The sequence below is a fragment of the Theropithecus gelada genome, chromosome 10, assembly GCF_003255815.1.
Source record: "Theropithecus gelada isolate Dixy chromosome 10, Tgel_1.0, whole genome shotgun sequence".
NCBI lineage: Eukaryota > Metazoa > Chordata > Mammalia > Primates > Cercopithecidae > Theropithecus > Theropithecus gelada.
In genome coordinates this window covers 19,761,636-19,784,127 of record NC_037678.1, presented here as the reverse complement: position 1 = coordinate 19,784,127, position 22,492 = coordinate 19,761,636, and the positions used below count along the sequence as shown (strand labels likewise).

At 46.5% G+C, this 22,492-nt stretch overlaps 1 protein-coding gene across 2 annotated transcripts in view; it reads left to right on the top strand.

Moving 5' to 3' along the window:
- Positions 1-22,492, top strand: part of OSBP2 (oxysterol binding protein 2) — a 225,562-nt gene that overhangs the window by 32,423 nt on the left and 170,647 nt on the right. For both annotated transcript variants that reach the window (XM_025400227.1, XM_025400226.1), the window contains one exon: positions 19,338-19,546. In XM_025400227.1, the coding sequence (XP_025256012.1) occupies positions 19,351-19,546 (196 nt within the window). In that variant the 5' untranslated portion in view covers positions 19,338-19,350. The remainder of the gene's footprint in view (positions 1-19,337; positions 19,547-22,492) is intronic.

Sequence of the window (22,492 nt, the reverse complement as noted above, 5' to 3'; positions counted from 1 at the left end):
TTTTTTTTTTGAGACGGAGTCTTGCTCTGTCACCCAGGCTGGAGTGCTGTGGCCGGGTCTCAGCTCACTGCAAGCTCCGCCTCCCGGGTTCCCGCCATTCTCCTGCCTCAGCCTCCCGAGTAGCTGGGACTACAGGCGCCCGCCACCTCGCCCGGCTAGTTTTTTGTATGTGTTTAGTAGAGACAGGGTTTCACCGTGTTAGCCAGGATGGTCTCGATCTCCTGACCTCGTGATCCGCCCGTCTCGGCCTCCCAAAGTGCTGGGATTACAGGCTTGAGCCACCGCGCCCGGCCCAGTGCTGCTGTTTGTCATGGCTATACACAGGGAAGATTTAAACATACTTACAGATTTTATTTTTTATTTTGGAAATTTTCAAAATATACAAAAATGGAGATGTTGGTGTGATGAAATCCTTGGCCCCATCACCCAGTGTCAACAAGTCTCACCTTAGGGTTAATCTAGGGTCCACACTCAGTCGAATCCCACACATCCTTAACTTTCATTTATAAATGTTTTAGTATAGTGTGTATCTCTTTAGAGTTTCTTTAAAGTAATCAAAATACTACCAACATGCCTAAAAATTTAACAATAATTACTTAATATTATCAAATATCTAGTCAATACTCAAATTTCCCTACTGATTTATAATTTTGTTTATAGTTTCTAGAAATCAAGATCCTTATCTTTCTCTCTTTTCTTTCTCTTTCTTTCTTTCTTTCTTTCCTTCCTTTCTTTCTTTCTTTCCTTTCTTTTTCTTTCTTTCCTTCTTTTTCTCTCTCTCTTTCTTTCTTTCCTTCTTTCTCTCTTTCTCTTTCTCCTTCGTTCTCTCTTTCTTTCTTTCTTTTTCTCTCTCTCTTTCTTTCTTTCTCTCTGTCTTTTTTTTTTTTTTTTTTTTTGACAGAGTCTCACTCTGTCACCCAGACTGGAGTGCAGTGGCATGATCGCAGTTCACGGCAGCTTTTACCTCCTGAGCTCAAGTGATCCTCTCACCTAGCCCTCCGAAGAGCTGGGACTACATGCATGTGCCACCACATCAGGATAATTCTTTTTGAATTTTAGTAAAGACAGGATCTCACTATATTGCCCAGGTTGGTTGAACTCCTGGGCTCAAGTGATCCTCCTGCCTCGACCTTCCAAAGTGTTGCTGGGATTACAGGTATGAGCCACCAATAACCACTTGCCTCAAATAACTTTCATACATTACAATTGGTTGATATTTCTTCTAAGATATTTATTTATTTATATATTTATTTATTTGTTTTTTATTTTTTGCTGGAGTGCAGTGGTACGATCTCGACTCACTGCAACCTCCATCCCCTGGGTTGAAGCGATTCTCCTGCCTCAGCCTCCTGAGTAGCTGGGACTACAGGTGCGAACCACAAAGCCCAGCTAATTTTTGTATTTTTAGTAGAGACGGGGTTTTACCATATTGATCAGGCTGGTCTTGAACTCCTGACTTCGTGATCTACCTGCCTCAGCCTCTCAAAGTGCTGGGATTACAGGTGTGAGCCACCACACCCAGCCCTATTTATTTATGTATTTATTTTTCCTGAGACAGAGTCTCGCTCTGTTGCCCAGGCTGGAGCACAGTGGCGTGATCTCGGCTCACTACAACCTGTGCCTCCCAGGTTCAAGCAATTCTCCTGCCTCAGCCTCCAAAGTAGCTGGGATTACTGGCAAGCGCCATGACGCCCAGCTAATTTTTGTATTTTTAGTAGAGATGGAGTTTCACCATGTTGACCAGGCTGGTCTCAAACTTCTGACCTCAAGTGATCCACCCGCCTTGGCCTCCCAAATTGCTGGGATTACAGGCATGAGACACCACACCTGGCCAGATTTTTATTTTAAAAAACTTTACCTATTAAGAGCAGTTTTAGGTTCACAGCAGAATTGAGCAGAAGGTACAGGATTTCCCATCTACTCTCTCCTGACGCAGGCCTATTGTCCCCCATTATCAACATCTCCACCAGAGTGGTCTGTCTGTTACAGTAGATGAACCCATATCTTTATCACCCACAGTGCATGGTTTACATTAGGGTTCACTGTTGGTGCGGTACCTTCTATGGACTTGGACAAATGTCTATTGGCGTGTATCCACCATTACAGAATCATACAGAGTATTTTCACTGCCCTAAAAATCAGTCTATGCTCTGCCTATTCATCACTCCCCATCCCCTAACCCCAAGCAATCACTGATCTTTTTACTGTCTCCATTAGTTTTGCCTTTTCCAGAAAATCAGGTAGTTGGAATCACACAGTATGTACAGTACGTAGTCTTTTCAGATTGGCTTTTTTCCCTTAGTAATATGCATTTAAGTTTCCACCATGTCTGGTTTTTTTTGTTTGTTTTGAAACGGAGCCTCGCTCCGTCGCTCAGGCTGGAGTGCGGTGGCGCGATCTCAGCTCATTGCAACCTCCATCTCCCAGGCTCAATTGATTCTCCTGCCTCAGCCTCCTGGGTAGCTGGGATTACAGGTGCGTGCCACCACACCTGACTAGTTTATTTTGTATTTTTAATAGAGACGGAGTTTCACCATGTTGACCAGGCTGGTCTCCAACTCCTGACCTTAGGTAATCCGCCTACCTTGGCCTCCCAAAGTGCTGGGATTACAGGCGTGAGCCACCATGCCCAGCTTCCACCATGTCTTTTTGTGGTTTGTTAGCTCATTTCTTTTTAGCACTGAATAATATTTCATTGTCTAGATGGGCTATAGTTTATCTGTTCACCCACTGAAGGACATTTTGGTTGCATGCATATTTTGGCAGTTATGAATAAAGCTGCTATAAACACCCGTTTACAGGGTTTTGTGTGGACCTAACACGTCTTGCTATGAGCAGGGCAGGGACGAGACAGTCCAGGTCCGTGTCTCATGGAACTTGTGCTTTAGCTTGTGAGCTGTGCATAATAGACAATGACCAAGTAAACCAAAATATTATTTCTGGACAGATACCCCAGTGTGCTCCATGGAAAGAGCCCTGTGCTGGTGGCAAAGAAACCAAATTATAGGCTGGGTGCAGTGGCTCAGGCCTGTAATCCCAGCACTTTGGGAGGCCGAGGTGGGCAGATCTCTTGAGGCCAGGAGTTCAGGACCAGCCTGGCCAACATGGTGAAACCCTGTCTCTACTAAAAATATAAAAATTAGCCAGGCATGGTGGCATGCACCTGTAATCCCAGCTACTATCGGGAGCCTAAAGCATGAGAATCACTTGGACCCAGGAGGCAGAGGTTGCAGTGAGCCGAGATCGCACCACTGCACTTCAGCCTGGGAGACAGAGTGAGACCCTTCAGCCCCCTCCACCAAAAAAAAAAAAAAAACGGCCCACAAAAAACAAATTCTAGTTCTGCCCTTGGTGTTCACCAGTGCTATGGACCAGGGCATGTGATTTGTCCTTTCCTGGTCTCCTCCCCTTTCTTGGCTGTAAAATGGGGCTAATTTCCTTCAACAAGTACCTGACACATGGAATATACTTGATAATACTTGATAAATATTTGCTAAATGAATCAATGTCTGCTTTTCTGATTTATGGCCCTTGTGAGGGTCAAGGGTCAAAGAGTCTTTTTTTTTTTTTTTTCTGAGACAGAGTCTCACTTTGTCACCCTGGCTGAGTGCAGTGGTACAATTTTAGCTCACTGCAATCTCTGCCTCCCAGGTTCAAGTGATTCTCATGCCTCAGCCTCCCAAGTAGCTGGGATTACAGGTGTGCACCACCACGCCTGGCTGATTTTTGTATTTTTAGTAGAAATGGGGTTTTGCCATGTTGGCCAGGCTGATCTCAAACTCCTGGCCTCAAGTGATCCACCCACCTCAGCCTCCCAAAGTGCTGGGATTACAGGCATGAGCCCCCCGGCCAGAAGAGTCATGTTTGTGATAGGCTCCCATAGAAGGTGAAGTGCTACATAGATGAAAGTTGTATTGATAGGAATGCTGTCCTTCATAAATTACTCTCATCCTATGTTTGTGTAAAAATGTAGTGATGTCTATTTACAATAGCAAAGACTTGGAACCAACCTAAATCCCCATCAATGATAGACTGGATAAAGAAAATGTGGCACATCTACACCACGGAATACTATGCAGCCATAGAAAAGAATGAGTTCGTGTCCTTCGCAGGGACCTGGATGAAGCTGGAAGCCATCATTCTCAGCATTCCAACACAGGGACAGAAAACTAAACACCACGTTCTCACTCATAAGTGGAAGTTGAACAATGAGAACACATGGACATGGGGAGGGGAACATCACACTCTAGGATCTGTTGGAGGGTTGGGGGAAAGAGGAGGGAGAGCATTAGGACAAATATCTAATGCATGTGGGGCTTAAGACCTAGATGACGGGTTGATGGGTGCAGCAAACCACCATGGCACATGTATACCTATGTGACAAACCTGCACATTCTGCTCATGTATCCCAGAACTTAAAGTAAAATAATAAATAAATAAATAAATAAATAAATGTAGTGATGTGATGTTCAGGGATGGGAGAATGGCTTCCAGGCCTCGTTTTTAATTGTTATTTTTAAAATTACATTAGAAGTGTCCTTGTAGTAGCATTTATTTAACATTTCTCAAGGGAAACTTTAAATGGCAAAGAATCAGGCCAGTAGAAAAATGAAACGATGTCAGGTCTCAGAGTGATAGCCTCGTCTCCGAAAGTGAACACTGCATAAGTAGAGGCTTCTGTTTGATGGGCAACGGCTGACATTTGTGATGTTGAGCATCGTCTCAGTGGCACCATCTGACCAGCTTGAATGGCTTTTGAGAGTATAAGTGAACCTGGGGGACAAAAATCTGTGCAGCCCAATTGGTAAGACATGGAAGGGGCTGGGAGCAGGTAGGTGGGCCTGGCTCAGTGCCCTGTGGGGCCCCAGCCTATGCGTGTGGAACAGGGAGGTACCATCCCTAATTTTCCATCACGTCTTAAATGGCTATCCATGTGAGACATTGCTAAGGTAAGTCCTCAGGATATGGTAGTTATAATGAATAAGCTGAGCTTCCTTCATTCCACCTAGGAGGCTCCTAACGGTGTCCCCTTGACCTGAGAGGTAGAAGAACTGAAAACTGCTTTTCCTGCTGTCTGTGTCTCTTCAACACTGCCCTTCCTGCCTTCTGTGGCCAATGCCCAAGTACACCAGCAGGTTTTTAGTCAAAAACCACAGAAAACTAAACCTGGATATTTTAAGCAAAAAAACTCATATATATGTGGAAGGGATCTGGGGTAGCTCATGGAATCTCTGGAAAGGCAGGGAAATATAGCTCTCAGAGGAGAGGCGAGAAAAGGGAGGCTGGACAGCGAGCTCCGTGGACAAAGTCATGCCACAGAACCACCTCAGAGAGGGCACTGATACCTGGGCACTCCATGTTGATGCCACCTGGGCACTGGTGCCTCTGCTGCCCCTAAGAACCAGTCATTGTTGCTGCTGTCATTGCCAGGAAATAATTCTCATTCCTGTTTTTTTTAAATATAAACTTTAACTGAAGTCTAATATGCTTAGAGAAAAGTAGGCAAATAAGTGTATAGCTCAGTGAATGTTCATAAGATGAACACCCTGAATAACCACTACCTGGATGAAGAAATAAAACGTGACCACCCTGGGCTGGGCACGGTGGCTCACACCTGTAATCCCAGCACTTTGGGAGGCTGAGGCGGGCGGATCACGAGGTCAAGAGATCGAGACCATCCTGGCCAACATGGTGAAACCCCGTCTCTACTAAAAATACAAAAGTTAGCTGGGTATGATGGCGCGTGCCTGTAGTCCCAGCTACTTGGGAGGCTGAGGCAGGAGAATCACTTGAACCTGGGAGGTGGAGGTTGCCATGAGCCGAGATCACACCACTGCACTTCAGCCTGGCGACAGAGAGAGACTCTGTCTCAAAGGAAAAAAAAAAAAAAAGCCGGGCACAGTGGCTCAAGCCTGTAATCCCAGCACTTTGGGAGGCCGACCCGGGCGGATCATGAGGTCAGGAGTTCAAGACCAGCCTGGCCAACATGGTGAAACACCATCTGTAAAAAAAAAAAATACAAAAAGTAGCTGGGCACAGTAGTGCATGGCTGTTTTTGCTCAACATTATATTTGTGAGATTTTTTTCCAGGTTTTTTTGTTTGTTCATTTTTTGTTTTTGTAGAGACAGATTCTTGCTGTGTCACCTAGGCTACAGTACAGTGGTACGATCATAGATCACTGTAGCCTCAAACTCCTGGGCTCAAAGGATCCTTCTGCCTTAGACTCCCAAGTAGCGGGGTCTACAGGCACATGTCAACATGCCTGGCTTTTTCTTATTTTTATAGAGACAGGTCTCGCTTTGTTATCCAGGCTGGTCTCGAACTTCTGGCTTCAAGCAATCCTCCGGCCTTGGTCTCCCAAAGTGCTGGGATTATAGGTGTGAGCCACTGCACCTGGCCTTTTCCAGGTTCTTATATGTAACTGACTCATTTGTTCTCATTGCTGTATTATATTCCACCGTTTGAATGAACCACAAAATGGATAAACTACCATTTATCTGTCCATTCTAGTGTCTATGGACCTGCAAGTTGTTTTCAGATTTTGGCTTTTAGGAATAATGTTGTGAACATTTTGGTACCTGCCCTCTGGTAAGCATATGTGCACATTTCTAATGCTGAAATCCACAGGAGTAAAGTTGCTTAATCGTGGGACACATATACATTCACTGATAACTGACGAGATTGAGTGCTTTTTCATATGTTTATCAGCCATTTGGGTATCTTCCTTTGTGAAGTGCCTACTGAAGTTTTTTACTCATTTTAAGTTGGTTCATTTACTAGCATAAAGGTTCCCCCAAAAATTAAAAATAGAGCTACCATATGATCTAGGAATTCCACTTTTGGATATTTATCCAAAAGAATTGAAATTAGGATCTCAAAGATATTAGCACTGTCATGTTCATTGCAGCATTATTCACAGTACCCACCTAAATGTCCATCAATGGATGGATGGATCTAAAATTATTGGCCGGGCACGGTGGCTCATGCCTGTAAACCCAGCACTTCGGGAGGCCAAGGTGGGAGGATCACCTGGGGTCAGGAGTTTGAGACCAGCCTGGCCATCATAATGAAACCCCGTCCCTACTAAAAATACAAACGTTAGCTGGGCATAGTGGTGGGCACCTGTAATCCCAGCTACTCGGGACGCTGAGGCAGGAGAATTGCTTGAACCCAGGAGGCGGAGATTGCTGTGAGCCAAGATCGTGCCACTGCACTCCAGCCTGGGTGATAGAGAGAGACTCCATCTCAAAAAAAAAAAAAAAAGTACACACACACACAACAGAACGGTAGCCTTAAAAAGGTAGGAAATCGGCCAGTCATGGTGGCTCATGCCTGTAATCCCAGCACTTTGAGAGGCTGAGACAGGCGGATCACGAGGTCAGGAGTTCGAGACCAGCCTGGCAAACATAGTGAAACCCTGTCTCTACTAAAAATACAAAAATTAGCCAGGCTCTTGTGGACTTCAGCTCTTGTGGACTTCAACACCTTAATTATGGGCTTCTAGCCTCCAGAAGTATGAGATAATAAATTTCTGGGTTTTTTGTTTTTTGGGGTTTTTTTGAGATGGAGTCTCCCTCTGTCACCCAGGCTGGAGTGCAGTGGCACAATCTCGCTCGGCTCACTACAACCTCTGCCTCCCAGGTTCAAGCAATTCTCATATCTTAGCCTTCCAAGTAGCTGGGACTACAGCCGTGTGCCACCATGCCTGACTAATTTTTGGATTTCACCATGTTTCCCAGGCTAGTCTCAAACTCCTGACCTCAAGTGATTTGCCCACCTCGGCCTCCCGAAGTCCTGGGATTACAGGCGCGAGCCACCACACCCAGCCTCCAGTTTGCTTTTAAAGCCAGTTTTTACAAAGTATAAAAGTATAACATACATGCAGAAAAACTAGTCAGTTACAAGGATGTAGCTAGTGAATTTTCATGGAGTGAGCACCTCCCTTATTTTGAATTTATTTCCCTCCACTTATTGTTAACAAACAGTGGCTTGTCATTTATAGGCCTGTGTCCTTCCCAAGCTAGACCACTAAGGCCAGAAAGCTGTGTCTTTATTTTTGTATCTACTCCCTCCACAGTTTCTAGCACAGTTCCTTTATATAGTAGCCCACAGGAAGTGCTTGCTGAATTAGAATGCAGAAGGTTGGATGGGAATTTCACAGTGGATCAGGGTCACCTTGAGCTTGTGTTGAATGGAAGTTCCACATAAGGCTAAGTGCTTTGCTCCAGAGTGGTAGCTTTTGGTCTTTGTGTGCATCTGGATTCAGATTTGCTGCCCTGTCTGTATATATGTGTTTTTGTGTGTGTGTGTGTGTGTGTGTGTGTGTGTGTGTGTGTGTGTGTATATACATATATATATATATATATATATATATATATATATATATATATATTTTTTTTTTTCCCATGGACATTTTTGGGGAAGGTCTTCTGGAAAACATAGCCGAAGGCAGGGATTAAAGAGTTGACGCTGGCTGGGCACGGTGCCTCATGCCTGTAATCCCAGCACTTTGGGAGGCTGAGGCGGGCTGATCATGAGGTCAAGAGATTGAGACTTTCCTGGCTAATACAGTGAAACCCTGTCTCTACTAAATATACAAAAAATTAGCTGGGCGTTGTGGCATGCGCCTATAGTCCCAGCTACTCGGGAGGCTGAGGCAGGAGAATCGCTTGAACCCAGGAGGTGGAGGTTGCAGTGAGCCGAGATCACATCACTGCACTTCAGCCTGGGCGACAGAGTGAGACTCTGTCTTAAATAAATAAATAAATAAATAAATAGATAAATGAAAAATAAAGAGCTGACACTTTGGGAGGTGCAATCCCAGGGCTGTGAACCAGCCACAGCAAGTGGCAGAGGAGAGATCAAAGTGATCACCCAACGCATTCCCTTGCTGGATGACACTTCACAGCGAGCTACAGAGAGACACGGCGGGTCGCTCAGCAAGCATGCTTGCCTGGCACATGGACTTTTCCAGAACATATGCAAGAAGAAAATACACCTCAGAGCCATCCACGGAGGGAAGAGTGGAGGGAGATTTATCTGACCTGTTCCTTTTCATCTCCTATTTCCACTGTGGCATTTCATGCAAGCCCAGAAGTGGAGGGACGGCATGACCTGGATGAGGCATCACCGAGAGAGACAAAGAAGGAGGTGGTCGAGGGAATCTGAGAAGGCGCACAAGGTTTGTGTCCAATACAGTCCACACCTTGCGCTACTCAGGTCTGCTCGTGCCCTCCCATGATATCAGCTCTCCTGCTTCGATGTGGGAATCTCCATTTTCCTTGGAGAACAAAAACATCCTCATCCCTTCCCTGAGCAGGATGGTACAAGTCCCATCAGTGACATAAGCCATTTCCTGGTGCTGGCCCATTGGGGTTACCAGGAAGGATAAAGCAAGAAGGTGGTGAAACAAGGTCATCTGCTGCTGCTGTGGCCAGTGCTGATGCGGTCATTGTTACTCATCGTTTCTCTCCTGCACTACGCACCCTAGACCCTCTCCACTCTCCGCCAGCACTCGGGCTGGTCGGCGATGTTTGCACTGAGGGGTCTGCGTATGTTGTTGGCCTTGCCCATTATCAGCCGTCACCAAATGTGGAATTATTAAGAGATACCGGGGCTGGGCGCAGTGGCTCATGCTTGTAATCCCAGCACTTTGGGAGGCCAAGGTGGGCGGATCACCTGAGGTCAGGGGTTCGAGACCAGCCTCACTAATATGGTGAAACCCCATCTCTACTAAAAATACAAAAATTAGCCGGGTTTGGTGGCAGGCACCTGTAATCCCAGCTACTCGGGAGGCTGAGACAGGAGAATCACTCGAACCCAGGAGGCGGAGGTTGCAGGAAGCCGAGATCCTGCCATTGCACTCCAGCCTGGGCAACAAGAGTAAAACTCCCTCTCAAAAAATAAAAAACAAAGTAAGAGATACCCCAAGAAGTCCTCTGGGTTTTATTCCAGACATTCTCCTCCCATTCCCAAATGGGCCACTCACCTAATTCCTCATAGCAATTAGGATCAGTGACCCTTGGCAGTAGAGTCACTCCCCTCTTTGTTGGTCACTGGCATGAGGAGCCATAGGTGGCCAAGTGGTTGTGGCAGTGTCCAGGTCAGTGGAATCCTTGTTTCACATTCCTCCCTTACCCCAGGACTAGATCCTCTAATGCAGCTGATCCCAAGTGTGTGAGGATGGGAAGCACACACCTTGCAAAGGGCAACCGTGCATGATGGTGAGCAGGGCCACTCTTGGACCTGTCTGCTGTAGCTGTGGGGGACATGGTACCAGATATCAGTTGTCAGCTTAAGGCATCCTGGAGGACAGAGGCCCAAACCAGAGGGGCATTTCTCCATTCGTGCCCCTGCTAAGCCAGTAGGGCATTCCATTGTTTTGTCAGGCTCGCTGCCCACTAGTGCAGCTGGAATCATAAATTCACTGATTCCAGTGAATTTATGAGGAGTCATTGGCACAGCTGCTAGGCTGAAATGGGCCACTTTGTATAAGGCTGTGTTGAATGGAAGTCCAGGCCAGCACATGAGGCATTCAGTACTTTGGACCATGGTGTTACTGGAGGCACTACAGGCAGGGAAGGCAACTCCATTACCAAAAAGGGCTTCCGTTTCATGAAGGATAAATTGTGTATCCCTCCAAGGTGGAAGGGGTCTGATATAGTTAGTGGCTGTCTGGCTCTTCCCAAGGATGGGCCATCTCAAGGAGGGTTCCATGTTGGTCTCTACTGCTGGTAGATTGGGCACTCAGTGGAGTTGCAAGATGAGCCTTGGTGCTGGGGAGGCAAAAGAGGAAGAAAAGCAAGGGGAGGATACAAACTAACATGAGGCTTCAAGGCCTGGCCGCCGCTTTGCAGCAAACTGCAAGGCTCACAGAGGCCACTCATGTTCTCTGGGCTTATGGACTTCTCTGGAAGGTTTGCAAGGATACCTCAGAGAGATCTGCAGGGAAGAGCATTTCCTGGCCTGGTTCCCATCCACTTCCCATTTCCCACTGCTCATTGTTTAACCTGTGAGTCACTAACCCTTCCATACTGTGGGCTGCAAAAATCCAGCTTCTTGGTGACCACTCAGGAAGCCAGATTGCATACTCTGAAATGCAGTACTCCCCAGCCCAAAAATGCAGGGGCGACTTGGCTTAAATGGAGGAGGGGGAGAGGGGACGGAGGAGGTGCGCCATTCTGAGTTGGTGCACAAGGTTTGTGTCCAATACAGCTGTGTTAGTCGCTAACCACAGATGGTCTCCGTGGCCTAAAAAGTGATACATTAACTATTACAGGCTTCCAAGTTTGGATAGCTGGAATCCTTGACAGAGGTGAGAGTGTGACTGGGGTCATTGTGAGTATTATAAATCGGTGTAGTTAACTTAGTGGGATGTTGGTTGTGGTAAATTCTCTTGCAGTTAAATTGTACTGCAGATGTTTATCATTTTGTTTATATTTGTTCTAAATACATCGGATATCAAAGTAATGCCTCAAAACATGTCTCCTTAAAAATGGCAGAAGATACATTATCATGTTTTTTTTTTTGTTTTTTTTTTTTTTTTTGAGGCGGAGTCTAGCTCCATCACCCAGGCTAGAGTGCAGTGGTGCGATCTCTGCTCACTGCAACTATCACCTCCTGGGTTCAAGCAATTCTCCTGCCTCAGCCTCCTGAGTAGCTAGGATTACAGACATGCACCACCATGCCTGATTAATTTTTGTATTTTTAGTGCAGACAGGATTTCACCATGTTGGCCGGGCTGGTCTCAAACTCCTGGCCTCAAGTGATCTGCCCACCTCAGTGCTGGGATTGCAGGAGTGAGCCATCATGCCTGGCCACATTATCATGTATTTTGGATATGAGAGCTGTTAAAACTGGGAGGCCCTAGGACATGGCCTGGTAATAAGGCCACTGAAGCTGCTCAGGGCTCAGTGAGAGCAAATGGTTCTGGAATGTTGCACACCTCCATAGGCTCTTGGGGGAGAGGAGTTACCACTATAGCTTGCAGGGCCCAGATCCATAATGTACTGTGAGCAGGGCTTTAACTTTGCCACCATCTGGACTATTGGACTTCCCTGGAAGGTTAACCTTTATAGAGAGGGTTACCTCAGCTAGGACTCACAATGGGAGAAACAAAATCATTTATTTACAACATGAGCAGGTGCACTACTCCCAAACAATAATCTGAATTTTAGGATACGTCCCTAAATTTTAGACCTTTTCAGTACTGAGTTTGAAGCCATTGAAAAATTTTTAAAACTGAATAAAAAGGATAAAAATAATACCTTGGCTACAGGTTAAAAATGGATTGAACATAAAATACCTAAATGAAAGAGAAGAGCAGAGCTAAATTCTAAGACTAGCAAATGTATCAGATCTTGATAATTTTAAGGGTTGTTAGCCCCCACATTTATATATTTCACTATATAATTCTTTCCAAATAATGTAGAAAGATAAAACTGAAAAAGTAAGAGGCTGGGTGTGGTGGCTCATACCTGTAATCCTAGCACTTTGGAAGGCCAAGGTGGGAGGATAACTTGAGCTCTGGAGTTCGAGAACAGCCTAGGCAACATACTGAGACCTTGTCTCTACCAAAAAAAAAAAAAAAAAAAAATTAGCTGGGCATGGTGGCACATGCCTATGGTCTCTGTTACCTGGGAGGCTGAGACAGGAAGATTGAGTGCAGGAATTCAAGGCAGCAGTGAGCTATGATTGCACCATTCCACTCGAACCTGGGCAACAGAGTGAGACTCTATTTCAAAAACAAATTAATATAAAACCCTTAATAAAAGGTAACCCTAACTAGAATGAGTAAAGGATCAATTTAGATTTGGATGCTGCGTGACTAGAAAAACTAATCTGCTATATTTTCATTTTCTGAAGTGCTCATGTTACTTATTCGTATCTACCTGCTCTTGTTTCATTTTTATCAACTTCTATTTCATTAAATTGTTTCTTCTTCTCTTCTCTCTCTCTCTTTTTTTTTTTTTTTCTTTTTGAGACAGGGTCTTAACTCTGTCACCCAGGCTGGAATGCCTGGCTAATTTTTGTGGTATTTGTAAAGACAGGGTTTCACCATGTTGCCCAGACTGGTCTTGAGCTCCTGGCCTCAAGTGATCTCCCACTTCAGCCTCCCAAAATGCTGGGATTACAGGCATGAGCCACTGCGCCCCAGCCTATTCCTCCTTTTACTGATGCTATTCCTTTATCTTTGAGAATCCTAAACCTATTTATATTAAATACTTTTCATATTATTATGGCTGAAGTGATTCTTCTTCTTCTTCTTTCTTTTTTTTTTGAGATGGAATGTCACTCTGTCGCCCAGGCTGGAGTGCAGTGGCGCAATCTTGGCTCACTGCAAGCTCCACCTCCCAGATTCACACCATTCTCCTGCCTCAGCCTCCCGAGTAGCTGGGACTACAGGTGCCCGCCACCACGCCCGGCTAATTTTTTTGTATTTTTAGTAGAGACGGGGTTTCACCATGTTAGCCAGGATGGTCTCAATCTCCTGACCATCTGGATCTGCCTGCCTCGGCCTCCCAAAGTACTGGGATTACAGGTGTGAGCCACCGCGCCCGGCCTTCCTTTTTTTTTTTCTTTTAGAGACGGAGTCTCATCTCACTCTGTTGACTAGGCTGGAGTGCAGTGGTGTGATCTCGGTTCACTGCAACCTCCATCTCCCAAGTTCAAGCAATTCTTGTGCCTCAACCTCCCAAGTAGCTGGGACTACAGGTGTGCACCACCATGCCCAGCTAATTTTTGGTATTTTAAAATTATTATTTATTTATTTTGAGACAAAGTCTCACTCTGTCACCCAGACTGGAGTGCGGTGGCACGATCTCAGCTCACTGCAACCTCCGCCTCCCAGGTTCAAGTGATTTTCATGCCTCAGCCTCCCGAGTAGCTGGAATTACAGGTTCACACCACCATGCCCAGCTACTTTTTGTATTTTTAGTGGAGACGGGGTTTCACCATGTTGTCCAGGCTGGTCTCGAACTCCTGACCTCAAGAGATCCCCCTGCCTCGGCCTTCCAAAGTGCTGGGATTACAGGCGTGAGCCACCATCCCTGGCCTGAAGTGATTCATCTTCTAAGCATTGACTTCTTTGGCTTCTTTATTAGCATTGGTTTTCTTCACAGGTTTTGAATTTTGGTTTTCAGACTCATCTCGACTGGGAGGTCTTCCCTCCCTCCCTTCCTCAGCCTCACCTACTCTTCTTTGTCTAGTGATTTTTTTAAATGCCTTTACTTAGTCTCCTGGGAGTCCCGTCTAGAACCAGATCCTATGATGGGGGCTTGGGGCTTCTGCCCTTGAGTGACATTGGGAATATCTCCAATCCAGTCCCTGACCCTGGAGGCAGATGAGTTCAGGTTCTGGCTACAAGACTTTGCTATCAGCTGTGACCCTGGGAAGATGATAGCAGCATTAAATTGTTAAAATTTTGAAATAACTTAGATTTACAGAAAAGTTAGAAAAATAGTGCAGACAATTCCTGTATACTCTTCGCTTAGCTCCCCTTAGTGTTAACATCTTACTTCACCAAAGTACAAGTCTCAAAACTAGGAAACTAACATCATTATAATACTATTAACTAAACTCCAAACATTATTCAAATTTCACTGGTCTTTTTTTTCTATTTTATAATTCAATCCAAGATTCTGTATTGCATTTAGTGATTTTTCTGTGTCCATAATTTAATCTACTTTTGTTAAGGAATATCTGTCCCCTCTCCCCCATTTATTTAGTTGATGGGTTATAATTAGTATGATCACTGCTGGGTAACTTCCAGTCCAGCCCTGATTTCATGCAGTGGCCTGGCTGCCATCTCCCACCCTGCACAAGTCACTTTGATTCTCCAGTTTTCCACAGGAACTTCTGGAACTTTTTTTTTTTTTTTTTTTTTTTTGAGAAGGAGTCTTGCTCTGTTGCCCAGGCTAGAGTGCAATGGTGCAATCCCGGCTCACTGCACCCTCCGTCTCCCAGATTCAAGCGATTCTCCTCTGAGTGGCTGGGATTACAGGCATGCATCACCACATCCAGCTAATTTTTCTATTATTAGTAGAGATGGGATTTCACCATGTTGGCCAGGCTGGTCTCAAACTTCTGACTTCAGGTGATCCTGCAGCCTTGGCCTCCCAAAGTGCTGGGATTACAGGCATGAGCCTCTGCGCCCGGCCTTTTTTTTTTTTTAAAGACAGGGTCTCACTCTGTCACCCAGGCTGGAATGCAGTGGCATGATTATGGCTCACTGCAGCCTCTACTTCCTGGGCCCAAGCAATCCTCTCACTTCAGCTCCTGAGTAGCTGGGATTACAGGTGCACACCACCTCACCTGGCTAATTTTTTTTTTTTAATGATTTTTTTTTTGTAGAAATGGGGTCTTCCTATGTTGCCCATGCTGGTCTTGAACTCCTGGCCTCAAGTGATCCTCCCACCTTGGCCTCCTAAATTGCTGAGATTACAGGTGTGAGCCACCACGCCCAACCTAACTTCAAGAACTCTTGACCATCTCTGTTTCTTTCCTGATTTTAGGCCCACAATGCTCACTGTCCTAATTTTAGGATGAGAGTCTAAATCTTTTTTTTTTTTTTTTTGAGATGGAGTCTCGCTCTGTTGCCCAGGCTGGAGTGCAGTGGCACGATCTCGGCTCACCACAACCTCCGCCTCCAGGGTTCAAACGATTCTCCTGCCTCAGCCTCCTCAATAACTGGGACTACAGGCATGCACAACCATGCCCAGCTAATTTTTGTATTTTTAGTAGAGACAGGGTTTCACTATGTTAGCCAGGCTGGTCTCAAACTCCTGACCTCGTGATCTCTCCACCTCGGCCTCCCAAAGTGCTGGGATTACAGGCGTGAGCCACCGTGCATGGCTGAGACTCTAAAACAACGTAGCCTACAAGGTACTGAATTGAGTCCCTGACTTATTTTCTTTTCCTTTTTTTTTTTTTTTAGAAATATGCTTACCCACCTGCCTGATTTTCTTGCTTCATTTTTCCCTCATCTGCTCTCTTGTTCTCGGCACTCTGGCCAAAGGACCTTTCTTTCTATTCCTTGGAAGCTGAGAACTGCTGCTTGCCTCGTGGGCTTTGCCCCTGCTGCTCTCTCTCTCCAGAACACTGCCCATCCGCCTCTTATTTCTGAGCTAAGCCATAATGTCATTTTTGGTGAGTCACTACACTAACACCTGAACAATTTCTAGCCTAAAATGTCCTTAAATCTGAAAATGTCAGGCTTCCAACAGGCATGCCCAGCTTCGCCCGTTTTCTAAATTAGAGTGACTTTCCTTCGAGCAAAACATACCAGCAGCTAAGATTTGGGCTTTCCTTCAGCTACGTGTCATCTTCTCTAAGGAATGTGCCCAAAGCACAAGGGAATCGGAAAAGACAATCGCTGTTCAAAGAAAGACAAATGTCTTTTTTTTTTTTCCTTTAAGACGAAGTTTCGCTCTTGTCACCCAGGCTGGAGTGCAATGGTGCCATCTTGGCTCCTTGCAAGCTCCGCCTCCCAGGTTCAAGCGATTCTCCTGCCTCAGCCTCCCGAGTAGCTGGGACTACAGGCACCCACCACCATACCCGGCTAATTTTTGTATTTTTCAGCAGAGATGGGGTTTCACCATGTTGGCCAGGCTGGTCACAATCTCCTGACTGCAAGTGATCCACCCGCCTCCTCCTCCCAAAGTGCTGGGATTACAGGAGTGAGCCACTGCGCCCAGCTGACAAATGTCTGATTGAGTGTCGAGTCATTTGACTTTAGAACTGATAGAAGAATAAAAAAAATGACAGATGATGAGCTGCCAGGGAAAATAAATTCGCATTAAAAGGTAGCAGAAAATTACCAAATGAGCTCCTACCACTGGACGTATTAAATGCTGGCCAATCACTCTTCCTTTTCTAATGCCCTACATGGGAAAAGATTTATTATGTCATAGGGGTTCTGAATTTCCTTCAAGTGTCTAAGGAGTGAGTTAGGTCCAGTCATGATAGTTGGATCTCCATTTTCTGACATTAATTGTAACTGGAAATGGCATACACTTTAGTCACCTACCCTGTCCTTATTTTGATACCATTAACTCCATCATCTTATAACTAGCAGAGGGCCCAGTCCCTTGTCATGAGGTTGTACTGTGTTTGCCCAACCAGTGCCTTCAACTAATCCATGTAGAGCCAGGAAATGGGGCATCCTTGCTCTGTAGATCTCATGATAGAACAAAAGGACAGCATCGGGGAGACAGTGGTCCCAGGTGCCTCCCAGCAGGAGATGCCTCTCCATCTGCCCCCTCAGGCTCTGGGCCTCCAATTTCAGTTTTAGTGGCAGGATCCCAACCTGCTCCAACTCCGTAGTTCTCTTTTTTTGTTTTGTTTTGAGATGGAGTCTCGCTCGGTCACCCAGGCTGGAGTGCAGTGGCACCATTTTGGCTCACTGCAATCTCCACCTCCCGGGTTCGAGTGATTCTCCTGCCCCAGCCTCCCAAGTAGCTGGGACTACAGGTGCATGCTACCACGCCCAGCTAATTTTTGTAATTTTGTAACTGCCCAAAGGGTTCACCTTGCCCACTGCCTAGACAGAGCCGATTCATCAAGAAAGGGGAATTGCAATAGAGAAAGAGTAATTCACACAGAGCCTGCTGTGCGCGAGACAGGAGTTTTATTATTATTCAAGTCTGTCTCCCTGAGCATTGGGGAGCAAAGTTTTTGTTCTGTTTTGTTTGTTTTTGAGAAAGAGTTCCACTCTGTAGCCCAGGCTGGAGTGCAGTGGTGCGATCTCAGCTCACTGCAACCTCTGCCTCCCCCGTCCTGGTTTAAGCAGTTCTCCTGCTTCAGCCTCCCAAGTAGCTGGGATTACAGGCAAGCGCCACCATGCCCAGCTAATTTTTGTATTTTTAGTAGAGATGGGATTTCACCACGTTGGCCAGGCTGGTCTCAACCTCAGGTGATCCAACCATCTCGGCCTCCCAAAGTGTTGGGATTACAGGTGGAGCCACTGCGCCCAACAGAGGGGAGCAGAGTTTTTAAGGATAACTTGGTGGGTGGTGGGGGAACCAGTGAACCAGGAGTACTGATTGGTCAGGAATGAAATTATAGTTAGTCAAAGCTGTCTTCTTGTACTGAGTCAGTTCCTAGGTGGGGGCCACAAGATCAGACGAGTCAGTTTATCTGTGGGTGGTGCCAGCTGATCCATCAAGTGCAGGGTTTGCAAAATATCTCAAGCACTGCTCTTAGGAGCAGTTTAGGGAGGGTCAGAATCTTATAGCCTCCAAATGTATGACTCCTAAGCAATAATTTCTAATCCTGTGGCTAATGTTACTCTAGTCCCCAGGCGAGAAGGAGGTCTGCTTTGGGAAAGGGCTGTTCTCATCTTTGTTTAAACTGTAAACTACAAGCTAGGCGTGGTGGCTCATGCCTGTAATCACAGCAAATTTGGGAGGCCAAGGCGGGTGGATCACCTGAGGTTGGGAGTTCAAGACCAGCCTGACCAACATGGAGAAACCCTGTCTCTACTAAAAATACAAAAAATTAGCCAGGCGTGGTGGCGCATGCCTGTAATCCCTGCTACTCGGGAGGCTGAGGCAGGAGAATCACTAGAACCCAGGAGGCGGAGGTTGCGGTGAGCCAGGATCACGCCACTGCACTCCAGCCTGGACAACAAGAGTGAAATTCCATCGCAAAAAAAAAAAAAAAAAAAAAACAAAACAAAACAAAACAAAAAACTATAAACTACAAACTAAGTTTATCTCAAAGTTAGTTAGTTCAGCCTATGCCCAGGAATGAACAAAGACAGCTTGGAGATTAGAAGCAAGATAGAGTCGGTTAAGTTAGATCTCTTTCACTGTGTCAGTCATAATTTTGCAAAGGCAGTTTCATTTTTAGTAGAAACGGGGTTTCACCTTGTTGGCTCCTGACCTCAAGTGATCCACCCTCCTCGGTCTCCCAAAGTGCTGGGATTACAGGTGTGAGCCACCGCGCCTGGCCCCAACTCTGTGGTTCTAAGACTTAATGAAAAGAGTTTAGCACAGAGACCGAAGGCTGATCTGTCTTGAGAGACCCTGGGCAGTCACTCTGCCATTTCCTGGTGTCTGCGAGGCTTTAGACTACACCAGACACTCCCTGCACACGTGGCACCGATGCAGGCCCCCGTCCCTCTGCCACTCCCCACAGAGAGCAGTTGTGGTCTTAAAGTCCCCTTTACCCAAGCCATGACCAGGCAGTTCCAACAGGCATTATCTCCCAACTTTGACTCCAGGGCTTCTCCCAGCTCTGAGGGTCTGAGATTCTGAAGATTTGCCTGGAGGGTTTCTTTAGTCTGGAGCCATTGAGACTAGGAGCCTCACCCCGTTCCTTCTCTTACATCCTACAGAAATCAGGGTGAAATGGCCCACACGTGCCGTGGAACCATCAACCTGTCCACCGCGCACATTGACACAGAGGACTCTTGTGGTATCTTGCTGACCAGTGGGGCCAGGAGCTACCACCTCAAGGCCGGCTCAGAGGTGGACCGGCAGCAGTGGATCACCGCCCTGGAGCTGGCCAAGGCCAAGGCTGTCCGCGTGATGAACACTCATTCAGGTAGTGAGCGCTTGGGACAGCGGGTGTGTATATGGTGGTGTCATGAGTGGAGGAAGTGGGAATTGCAAGCAGCTGGTGGCCAGTGGTGGCCAGGAGACCCAGGCCAGCCCGGATCAATCTGGAAGGTCAAGGTGCGTGCATGTTCTGTGTATCGTCAGCAGTGAGAGGCTCAGCCATTCTGTCTGGCCAGCAGTTCTTGGCATGGAAATGTTTTTGATGGGCAGGAACTGTGTGTGCCTTTCTTTGCGCTAGTCAGGACTTCAGCAGACCCTTCAGATGCTGCAGGGGTCAGGTCCAGAAGCAGCTGTCAGTGTGTGCCTCAAGCCAGCCTTTTCCCTAGGTTCCCCCATAGTGGAGAGTGAAACCATTTAGCCAAAGCTGCTGCCTTTGCTTATTAGGGAGGCCAGCTCAGATGTCCTGAGCAAGACATTTTATTTTTTACTTTAATAAATTTATTTTATTTTTTGAGACAGAGTCTCACTCTGTCACCCAGGCTGGCGTACGGTGGCGTGATCTCGGCTCACTGCAACCTCTGCCTTCCATGTTCAAGCAATTATCCTGCCTTAGCCTTCCAAGTAGCGGGGATTATAGGCGCACACCACCATGCCCAGCTAATTTTTGTATTTTTAATACAGACAGGGTTTCATCATGTTGGCCAAATTCCTGACCTCAGGTGATATGCCCACTTCGGCCTCACAAAGTACTGGGATTACAGGCGTGAGCCACCACGCCTGGCCAATAAATTTATTTTTTAAATATGTAATGTTTGGCCGGGCGTAGTGGCACATGCCTGTAATCCCAGCATTTTGGGAGGCTGAGGCAGGTGGATCATGAGGTCAGTAGTTTGAGACCAGCCTAGCCAACATGGTGAAACCCCGAAGATACAAAAAGTTAGCTGGGCGTGGTGGCGTGTGCCTGTAATACCAGCTACTCAGGAGGCTGAGGCAGGAGAATTGCTTGAACTCAGGAGGCGGAGGTTGCAGTGAGCTGAGATTGCACCAGGGCAAGACACCGTCTCAAAAAAAAAAAATGTTTTAACATGACTCATAAACCAACAGCTTCGAAAGCCTGTGCAGTGAGGTCTGTCTTTGACTCCTGGTTCCCAGTCACCCACCCCGTTCTCCTACCCAGAGGCAACCAGAGATACGTGTATCTTTACGTATATATTCAAATAGGTACTTATTTCAGAATAACTGCATTCACCACCTTATTTTCCATTTAGCAATATGTCTTGGAAAATTTCCCTGTCAATATGTAAAAAGCTTCCTCTTTGTTCTTATGACAATGTAGTATTTCATTGTATGGGTGGACCATAGTTTATTTAACCTATAGCTTGTTGATGAGCATTTGGGTTGTTTTCCTTATTTTGTTATGACATACTGTGCTGCCGTGAGTAACCTTTGCAAGTACTTCATTTCATGCACATATGAGTATAAATGAAATTTATGTTCCAGGAAGCCGGCTTGCTAGGTCAATGGGCGTGTACATTTGTAATTGTGCAAGGTATTGGCAAACTGCCTTCCACAGGGGTTGTGCCATGGAATGTTAACAGGAGTGTGTGAGGACACACACCTCGCACAGCCCTGCCTGGCCAGAGCTACAGTAAATGTTTCGGATGTTGAAAAAAATGTGTCTACACACGCAGCTGTGATCGTTCTGAAGTCATTAGCAGAATGGTATATTCCACAGACCTATGTGTTTGTCTGGGGAGGCAGAGCTCCAGGTGAGAAGGGGGCACAGCCCCTGCTCTCCCGGACTATCTTGGAGACTGGGTGGGGAGATGGTGAGTCCTGTGGAAGGAGCTCGGCATTCAGCAGGATGAGAGGGGCTAGTGATGTTGGGCTTTATGCCCCATCCCTGTCTCCCACGTTGGGGTCTGTCCCCCAGCTCTAGGGTCTCAGTGAGTATTAAAGGGCACTGAAAACCAGTCTGGCTTTCTCTTTTGTCTCACTCATTTGGAGCATGGGCCACCTGCTTGGTGACTGTTCTCCCTGAGGTCAGCACTCATGTAGCTCTTGTGCGTCAGCAATGATGCTGAGTTTGACAGGAGGTCCCCCAGGTACCACTCTTGTTACCGAGTGAAGGAGGCAGGTGAGACCATCTCAGACATGGGCTGTGTTGGGACCCCCAGAAGGACCCGTGGTCTCAGTTTGTGTGCCTGTGGGAGGCCACTGTGGCAAAAGCTGTGGCTGGTGGCACAGCTGGGCTCAGGGCACTCGTACTGGCCAAGTGAGGATGCCCACTAGAGATCTAGCTTCCTCTTCTTGGTTTTGCTTTTCTAAGTATAAATAAATAAATAAATAAATGATAAATTGCCTTATTTTTTAGGAACTTCTTGAAAATAACGCAGCAGGTGGCAGTCATGGGATTAGTCATCCTGGAACAGTTTTCCTACAACAGCCAATGCGAGGGGTTTTTGCAATTGGTGGGGTCGGGGGGTGAGAGCAGGGAGCAGGGAAGTGCTTGTTAACTCAGCTGGCAGTGCTAGAGACTGCTAGCCCAGACTTCATCTAAAGGAGAAGGGACCCCTGAGGGAGTAACCTTAGCCTCAGCTTCCCTCATTGTATGAGATGCAGCACATGTGCCAAGAGCGCAGCCTTCTGGGCAAGGCCACAGGACAGAAACAAACATCCAGGTACCACTCAAGGTAGGATTCCTCTCTTGTTGGCTTTTTGAAGCACGAATGAACCATGTTTGTGAAGGAAAAGCCTTCAGGCGGCTACTCTGTGTTTGTAGAAAGATTGGGACCACCTGGTTATGTCTTGGAAAATAGCCCTTTTGTTGGCTTTCTGTTAAAGGCAAGGTCCTCCTCTCTGAGCTCTCAGGCTGATGTCAGAGAGTTGTGGTTTGTAACTTTTTGCCTGTCTTGGAGTCAGCTTGGGGCAGCCTTGAATGAGAGAAGATGGCCTAATGTCGCTCTCCTTGGGCCTGGCTGATGGTGGCCAG